A 9,088-nucleotide genomic window follows, 5' to 3' on the forward strand; every position below is an offset into this window, starting at 1 on the left:
ATAGGTTTGACTTTGGGTCATAAACCTAGTTTCATTTGGCAAAGCATTTGCTGAGGTGTAGAATAGGTGATGGTGAAGGAATTAATATATGGCAGCAACCCTGGATTAGAAGTGAGAATAATAATTTTATTGGTCTTTGTCCTCATCCGAGTGTATCTATGCACACTGTGGAAGATTTGATAATTGAGGGGACCACAGAATGGGATCCTAATCTTGTTCATGCCATAGTTCAACCTCAAATAGCATATTGCATTACGCGTATTTATATCCCTAGCAACATAAGAAATATTGAACGTATATGAAAATGGGAGAGCAAAGGATTGTGCTCAGTAAAGTCAGCATACAAGCTATTCTTCAAGGGCTTGTTGGTTTGATCAGATTGCAAGATAGTAATGTTCCTCAATGTATTTCTAATATTATTGAAATGGAAAACATCTGAGTTTCTTGCTGTCAAAAACAAAAACAAAAAAGTTGTCAAGTTTGTCATTAACAAAGGTTAATAAAAGTTATCATTAATAAGTGATTTTTAAAATAATTATACTAATAGAAATTAATAAATTTATTATGCTTAATGATTTGTAATTAAATAAGACTATAAAAGTGTATATATATTTATTATTCATGTTAAAATAATTAATTAGAGATTCTCAAAAGTTTTTTTTTTTTTTTTATAAAATATAAACCATAGAAACTTCTAATCCCAGGGAATACCATGGAACTGTTAGTATCACTATAACAAAACCAAAATCCCGGTGGTTACTTTTCGCATCTTTTCGTTTTGAGCTCACCGTGGCTCTTCTCCATTGTCGTTTTGCTTCTCCCTTCTTCCTTCCCATTCAAACCCTAATCTGTCCCTCGGATCCCAAAATTGCCCCAAATTGAGAACACGCCATGGCGGCAACGTTCGATTTGGTTCGTTCCCTCGCACTTCTCACTCTTGCATTTGTGTGTAGCGTCGCGAATTCGATGCGGTTCGAGCTTCAATCGGGTAACACCAAGTGCATTTCAGAAGACATTAAGACCAACGCGATGAGTGTGGGAAAGTACAGTGTTGTTAATCCCCGAGAAGGGTACCCACTTCCCGATTCCCACAGGATCGTTGTCAAGGTAACTTCGTCATTCAATCACCGCCAAACATTGCAGTTTCCCAAGGTTTTTAAATTGCGGTCGCAGTTTTCATCGCGTTCTTGTTATTGCGGGAATTTGCAGACAAATGCAGCTAATACGACCACAATTGCGGTCGCATTGTGGTTGTAGACGCCCCAAAAACCTTGACTTTGCAATAAATAATAAAAGCTTGAACTTTAAAATAAAGAAGGAAGCAAATTGAACCTTTAATGGCAGAGCTGTGCAATGTTTCTTAATCGTTTGTGATTTGTTTTGAGGTGTAAGGTTTTTTAAAATTGGAATGTTTTGTAAAAAAAAAATTATAGGCAAATGTTAATTGTTAGTTTTTTTTGTTAGCACGAGGGATTGAATCGCAAGGCGGCGACCTTTCCCTCCTTCCCTTCTTTCTTAAACACCCAACCAACCTTATATCTCCCTGGTTTGTTAGTTTGTTAGTTTTTTTGAAAAAAATTGGAATGTTTTGTAATTGTTGGGATAATGGTTTCCTGTGGTTTGTTATCTCTGGTATTGACTTTAAGATTGTGTGTGTGTGTGTGTGTGTGTGTTTGCCAGGTGACGTCGCCTCATGCGAACATGTATCACTTTGGAGATCATGTGGATTCTGGTAATTTTGCATTTACGGCATCTGAGTCTGGTGACTACTCAGCTTGCTTTTGGGTTCAGGATACCAGAGATACCCCGTCGGTGGTGACTATTGAATTTGAGTGGAGAACTGGGGTTGCTGCCAAAGACTGGTCCAAGGTTGCCAAGAAAGGGCAGATTGAAGTAAGTAGTATTCTATTGTTCTGTGACTCGGCATTTATTTGTACTTTGTATGTATGTGATCAGTAATTTGTTCTCATTATTATAGCATTTTTAACTCTTCCTGTGTTGGTGCTTTTTCAAAAAATCATTATGTAGCCTTCCCAAGCCTGAACATTGAGGATGGCTGTATTAGGCAGCTTTCTTCCTACGTAAAGCTTTGTTGAATCTCTATCACATTGATCATCAATGTGGTTCTACTAAATTTTATTTGAAACTATTGAGAAAGTGAGAAACCTTGCTCTCTAAATTTGTTTCCCCTGAAAGTTTAGGTTTCTGATAGAACCCAGTGGCAGGCTTTAAACATGTAGGCAACCCCATTTAGTAAATTCATTTACAATTCCCTTAGATGTATGACCTAAATGGTATTTCTTTTCTATATATAGGATATTTTGCACTATGCAAAGATAAGTTGTAGTGTGCTCTTTTCCTGGTTATATAGCAGATATATATAGCTAAATTGCACAGTGCAAAGAGAAGTTATTCTGCCCTTTCCATGGTTTTGCATGCCTGCAGGATTATTAACTGATACTATGATTCTGTTTTCCATTCTACCTGGAATACTGATACAGTATAGCTTTGCCTTGCTTTGATTGGCTACTTTTTGGAGATGTGGATAATATAAATATAGAGACAAAAGCATAATGTTCTCGTTTTCCCTTATCTCTCTCTTAAAATCTTTGACAGTCCAACCTTTTTTATCCAGCAATTTTTTCTATGCTAAGATCATAATTATCAATCCAGGGTAGCAACATGTAATGCCTGACCTTGAAAACTCTATGGATGTATAAAGGAAAGCGGGATGGTTGCTACTGTAAATATTTTAGTACAAACCACACATAAATACTCACTTGATTTTTTTTACAGAAATTCGTGATTAATAATAACTCACACAATCACCATCAATCTAGGAGCATAAGAACATATGAATGATGCCAAATAATGAAGGGTTTTGAATCCTATGATGTTTCTAAAGCAAAAAAAAAAATGTCCCAGGGTCTGCTCTGCTACTCCACTATAGCGTCATAATAGTGCATTACTACTTTTTGAAACACATAAAATCTGTCTAAAGGCTCAGTCAATGGAATTTCCTGAAATTCTAGTTCTGGTTTATTCATAGAGAAATTAGGGAACAGCATAACCTGGTTGAGACATGATATACCAGTAACCCAGATTTAGCTTTATAACTCAGTTTAGGATCCATCCTTAATTTTATCTATTACTAAGTGGTTAACCCTTTTTTTTTTTACTTTTTGGTGTGTATCTTGCTAAGTTGTCGAATCCCACAATTATGAACATTTATTATATCATTGTTTATTTGTGTCTTTCATTTGTTATTGTTCCCTGTTTAGTTCCTACTACATTTTATGTGGATATACACAAAGTAGTAATATGAATCTAAATACCATCCTAATTTCTTTCGTCTTTCTAGGATATAGGAATAGGGACTAGTGTTTTATAGATGTATGTGTTTTGGTCTTTTGTGTTTATTGATGTGTTGTTTTTCCCTCCCATTATCTAGGTAATGGAATTTGAGTTGAAGAAGCTATATGATACTATCCTATCCATCCATGACGAGATGTTTTATCTTCGAGAAAGGTATTAATTCAATGACTTCTGCCAACAAGTCTCTTGATATTGTTATGCCATTTAGTATATAATGGTTCTCGGTTCTCCATATGATCTTTTGATGGAAAAGATGTTTTGCTGAGTTCATTCAAAATTTCTTTTAAATGGAAGATAAAAGGAATATATAGCTGTTGGGTCAGAAGAAATTGGAATCTTTTGCTGGGAGGGATCTCTCTCTAGGTGCAGCATATTCCTCTTAACTTTTCCAGTTTTCTGTATACTCACTGAAATACATGTATGAATACTGTAATGCCTTGCATCAACATTTTGTATTTTTCTATACCATCCAAGAATGGTCTATTATAAACTATACAATTAATTTTGTTTGTCCCTGAGATAGAGATGGACATAATCCCTGGCATTATTTTTCTTTCTCCCCAGGTATAACCTACATTATTCTGTGTCATTCACCACATTGTCTTTTCTAATCATTTAATGGGCAGAGTGGATCAGAAATTTGTTGTCTGTTATGCCTGCAACATATTTGTTCCTTGTGCTCCACTCCACCCTTGTGATAAACTTCTTTGCTTACATGTAATGCTGTATGGTTCATGAGAGTGATATGCCAAGGAAGGAAGCAATTAGATGTGTATATAACTGATGACAGGCTTCTATTTTATGTTTAATTTTTGGAAGGCTTGGCTTTGGCTTTACATGGTCATGAACACTACAGCAGCATAAGAGTTTCTTTTCATTCTAATGGTGCCTTTCACTGAATTTTGGTGACAATTTTATCCATGTGACTGATGTAGGGAGGAAGAGATGCAAGATCTTAACAAAGCAACAAACAGCAAGATGTTTACCTTCAGTTTCCTTTCGATTGTGGTTTGCTTGTCTGTGGCTGGTTTGCAACTATGGCATTTGAAGACATTCTTTGAGAGGAAGAAGCTCCTCTAAGTTCATCACACGAATTTTGTTCATTTTTGCTTCAGAATTTTTTTTATTTTCTGTTCCTGGTTGTTCCTTATGTATCCAAATGTATGATTAGTTCATCTTTCACTTTTACATTTTATGGCAACTAGAAATTGCTGCTGATCGCAAGTCATGTTAAATGTATGTTACAATTATGAACCGGTATTAACTTTAGAAACTATAGTTAAATTTCTTAACAGGCCCTTAAATTTGTGATTTGAAAGTTATCTTTTTTCATTCTGAGCACTGAATGTTAATGCTTGATGATAAAAGCCCATAAATCTCCTTCAAAATACAAATGGTCAAAATTGGCATTGTTGTGTTTTAATTGAAACCTATGGCTACGTTACACTGTTTTAATTGTGTTTTAATATGCGTATAGTGTAGGGGCAAACCTTTATTTTGTTATTGTTATGTGAAGAGTTTGATTCCTCTTGATGATGGTGGTTTATAGCAACAAGGTTCAGCATAGTTGGTAGATGACTGAGTTTCTTAAATATAATGACAGGAGTTTGATTTCCTGGTGTATGAAAAAGACTTTATTGGAAGAGACAATTCACTTTGATAATTTCTGTCTTAAAAGTTAATCTCATGATTTTTAATTGTGAAAATACCTTGCTTTTAACCCCAAAAAAAGAACTAAAAAGAGGGTAAAAGTGGATATGAAAAGACGAAATCAACAGTTATTCTATTACTATAACAAAAACAGAGTCTTTTTCATTTCACCGTACCAAATACTACGTTAAAATTTGACTGAAGATATCAATAAGTAGAGGAAGCTTAAAAAAAATAGAAAAAGCAACATGCAAATGATTCCAAAAATGTATGAAGTGACGATTATGTTATGTGAAGCTTCGGGAAGAACTTAATTCCTAGTTTAGGCATTTTCTGCTGACCAACTCAATGACAACTCTTTCTACCCTGGATTTCCTATCCCATCTCACTTTGGTACTATTCTCAATTTCTCATGACACTTTGGTACTATGATTTTGATTTTTTGACATTCTACGTACCTCTTAACGATATGTTCTCACTTTACATTACTTGATTTCATTTGGTGTAGAATTTTGTTATTAATTTGAACCGTTTAACGTTGGTAGAATTATTTAAGAAATAATGTCAAAATATATTTAGAAAAGACATTTTAAGAGTGAATAAAGTAAAATCACTGCAAATATAAATGTATTTAAAAAAACAATGGATAAATAACTCACTCAAATTTTATTCAACACAAAATACAAAGTTTATAGTTCTGCAACCAATTTTACCGTCACAAAAATTTAGAAATTTAAAAATCCTTAGTACTATATTACAAAGCCCAATTGTATAAAATATACGAACACGGGTGTTCTTGTATGCTATGTTTATCATATATCTAACTTACCATGTGGCGTATCTACATGTGGGATAATTGCTCTCACAAGAATTTTTTTTATTTACATGCATATGTATAATAACATTTATTTTTTGTTCTGTAAAAACCTTAAATTTGTCCCATTAAATATTTTTTCTTCAAACGAATCTAAAAAGTTGTAAGAGATAAAAGAAAAAATAATTTGATATTAATTGTCACATTTTTTATAGTATTAATAATTAAAAAAATCATATAATATTTTTAAAATATGAAAATGTGTAAAAACCTATTATAATTTGCAATAACATGTGTTTTAGATTATTTTTTCTTTGGCCTACACATTGTGTATTTTGTAAAAATTTGTAATATTTTTCTTCTATGAAAATATTACATATTTTTCCCCGCTACGCCAGTGCATGAATATTGCAATAAGGTTCGAAACTTCCCTTAAAACTTAGCCAGCAATAATGAGAAGGTGAGATGACATGATGCAGGGCACCTAAACTCATTCAAACTTAGAAAGAAATAATTTAAAAAACTCAAACACAACGGATACTATTAAAACTCCAAAGCCAAAGACCTCACATTAAGTTTAGACAAACAATTCATAAAGCTCAAGACTTCACAGATATAGTAGTCTAAACACACTGGAAGGTATAATGCGTCAACCCTTTATTTAGTAGGTAATTATGGGATGATTTTGATTCACACAGCAAGCACTGGCATTTTGATTACTCATCATCATAACTCTTGTACTGGTGATGCTTGTGGTGATGCTTCTTCCTCCCATCATCATCATCTGAGTCATCTCCCTGCAATGGTAGGAAAATATCATAAAATGGATACCATCTTCAATAGGAAGAACTTTATATAGCATGCAAATTCACAACACTTCATAGCATTTTATTCTGATTGCAAACTTTATTAAATGTATGCACATTATTAGAATGTTGGAACATGGGAAGCACTGAAGCTGTGTCTGTATAATCCTCTCGTATATTGCATGTAACCTGATAGATCCTTCTTATGGTTATTAGAAAAAGAAAATTCAGAAATCCAGATATTGTTTGCCAATCCATGCCAAGGAGTTTCCAGCATAATCTATACTCGTGGGTGAACAACACAACCACAAAACTCACACATGCAGAAGCTTATACATGCATAAATCTTGCACCCTTAAATGTAATGATGGCGCATTTAACAAAAACAGTAAAGGTCCAAATGGCTTAAATGCAGATATTCTTTTGAAAACTATTAAATCTTCCAAGGTACACAGGGCTTTGGGAACAAGAAAACCATTAACAATGCAAAGAACCACCAAGTGAAAATACTCATTGAAAAAGAGAGAAATTTTGTAATAGAATTTCAAAAAATTAATCAAACATAGGAAAGCCCACTCAAGAACTACACGAAGAACTAGATGATTTGGTCAAATAATCAGAATATCAGTGCAGAAATATCTAAAGTCAACAAAGACCAGTGCACCATCTAAAGGATTAATCACATAAGCTGAAGTACAGAACAGAAAATTCAACTACTCATCTATGTTTTATTATCTAAATTCAAACAGAAGTACAGAACTTACTTTGATAGTCTCCATGTGTGTTTTTGTCAGTGTGACAAAAACACACGTTTATGGGTTGGATAATTGGTTGTATACTCAATAATCGCAAACTTTTAACTTATCGTATATGACAATTTGCGATTAAATGACAAGTTGTGATTAAATAACAAAAGTAAAAATCTCTCTACACTATCAATGCTAGAACATGTTTGGTTTTGGCGTTGGAAAATTGATTCTAGGTCCAAAATTGATTTTAGATACATAATTGTTTCTCGGTTGAAACAACTTTGAATAACTTCTGCATTGGATCCAAAATTTTGTACCAAATTTTACTCCTAACTTAATTTTATAATAAAGCATTCAAACATAAACCATATCACTTCAAAATCAATGTTAACCAAAATCAATTATGTCAATGTACATCCAAACACACATTACTCATTTACTTAAATGAATGTAAAAAGTAGTAGTACTCACATATTTCTTGCGTCCATAGCCTTCCTCATCATCATCATCCTTCCTCTGATAGGAGGGCTTGCGGTACCCCTCCTCCTCCTCCTCCTCCTGCCGAGGTGGACGCCCCTCATAACCATACTCAACCCCTCCTCCTCCTCCCTGGCTTTCATAGTTGCTCCTCCCATAGCTCGGTTTCTCCTCATACTCACTCCTCCCTCCATACCCGGATCCATATTCAGATTCTTGCTTCCTTCCACCATACCCGGATCCATATTCAGATTCTTGCTTCCTTCCACCATACCCGGATCCATATTCACTCTCCTCCTTTCTCCCATCATACCCTGATCCATATTCTGATTCCTCCTTCCTTCCTCCATATCCTGACCCATATTCAGACTCTTCCTTCCTTCCACCATACCCGGATCCATATTCAGATTCTTGCTTTCTCCCACCATACCCAGATCCATATTCAGACTCCTCCTTCCTTCCACCATACCCGGACCCAAATTCATCTTCTTGTTTTCTACCATACCCGGATCCATATTCAGAATCCTCCTTTCTCCCACCATACCCGGACCCATATTCACCTTCTTCCTTCCTTCCATACCCGGATCCGTATTCTGATTCCTCCTTTCTTCCACCATATCCTGACCCGTATTCTCCTTCTTCCTTCCTTCCATACCCGGATCCGTATTCCGACTCCTGCTTCCTACCATACCCGGATCCGGCGGCGGGATTGAAGCCTGCAGGAGCGGGCCTGGGCTTAGGGCGAGAGTAACTGCTATACTCAGTGGCCAGGGCTTCATCGCCATAAGCAGAGGGTTCAGCGTAAGAGGTGTACTGGGGGCGATCGTAATCGAAGTTTTCATCGGAAGAGGCTCCGAGTGGGTAGCAGGTTTCTTCTGAAGGAGAGACGGGGCGGCCGTAGGTGAGGTGAATGTCGTAGCCGCCGCCGTATGGGGTGGGGTCGTACTCGTCGTAGTCGTCCACCGTGTCGTCGTCGTCGCGACGTCCCCTTGAAAAATACGACATTGTTGAATGTTTTGAAAAAATGGGAGTGAAGACTGTGATGATTGATGATTTGTTCTGGATCGGAGGGGATGATCTTATATATAATGCTGCCTTCGGCTAAACGACATCATTTCAAGGGGTCGTTTGCTCTTGATTTTTGTTTTCTAGACCCCACACGTTTCTAAATTGTCATCATCCTCACAAATCTACTATGTTTGTGATGACTTACTTTT

The 9,088-nt window shown here is 35.7% G+C and overlaps 2 protein-coding genes across 2 annotated transcripts; one reads left to right on the top strand and one right to left on the bottom strand.

Annotated features, from left to right (window-relative positions):
* The first annotated feature begins 702 nt into the window (after positions 1 to 702).
* Positions 703 to 4,667, top strand: LOC100798672 (transmembrane emp24 domain-containing protein p24delta9). The gene is made up of 4 exons (XM_003554560.5): positions 703 to 1,107; positions 1,681 to 1,893; positions 3,452 to 3,528; positions 4,311 to 4,667. Exons 1-4 carry the CDS (start codon positions 892 to 894, stop codon positions 4,453 to 4,455), a joined length of 651 nt encoding a protein of 216 aa, XP_003554608.1. The 5' UTR covers positions 703 to 891; the 3' UTR covers positions 4,456 to 4,667.
* A 1,686-nt stretch (positions 4,668 to 6,353) lies between these two features.
* On the bottom strand, positions 6,354 to 9,088 carry LOC100802570 (uncharacterized protein At5g39570). Its single transcript, XM_003554568.5, has 2 exons — positions 7,866 to 9,088; positions 6,354 to 6,636 (listed from the first exon to the last, which is right to left on the bottom strand). The coding sequence occupies exons 1-2, from the start codon at positions 8,874 to 8,876 to the stop codon at positions 6,556 to 6,558; spliced, it is 1,092 nt and encodes a 363-aa protein (XP_003554616.1). The 5' UTR covers positions 8,877 to 9,088; the 3' UTR covers positions 6,354 to 6,555.

The sequence above is a fragment of the Glycine max genome, chromosome 19 (assembly GCF_000004515.6).
Source record: "Glycine max cultivar Williams 82 chromosome 19, Glycine_max_v4.0, whole genome shotgun sequence".
Taxonomy (NCBI): domain Eukaryota; kingdom Viridiplantae; phylum Streptophyta; class Magnoliopsida; order Fabales; family Fabaceae; genus Glycine; species Glycine max.

Coding starts and splice junctions, on each gene's coding strand:
- LOC100798672 (XM_003554560.5), top strand. CDS start 892: ATGGCGGCAACGTTCGATTTGGTTCGTTCCCTCGCACTTCTCACTCTT. Junction 1,108..1,680: donor CCCACAGGATCGTTGTCAAG/GTAACTTCGTCA, acceptor TGTGTTTGCCAG/GTGACGTCGCCTCATGCGAA. Junction 1,894..3,451: donor CCAAGAAAGGGCAGATTGAA/GTAAGTAGTATT, acceptor CCCATTATCTAG/GTAATGGAATTTGAGTTGAA.
- LOC100802570 (XM_003554568.5), bottom strand. CDS start 8,876: ATGTCGTATTTTTCAAGGGGACGTCGCGACGACGACGACACGGTGGAC. Junction 6,637..7,865: donor GCTATGGACGCAAGAAATAT/GTGAGTACTACT, acceptor CTACCATTGCAG/GGAGATGACTCAGATGATGA.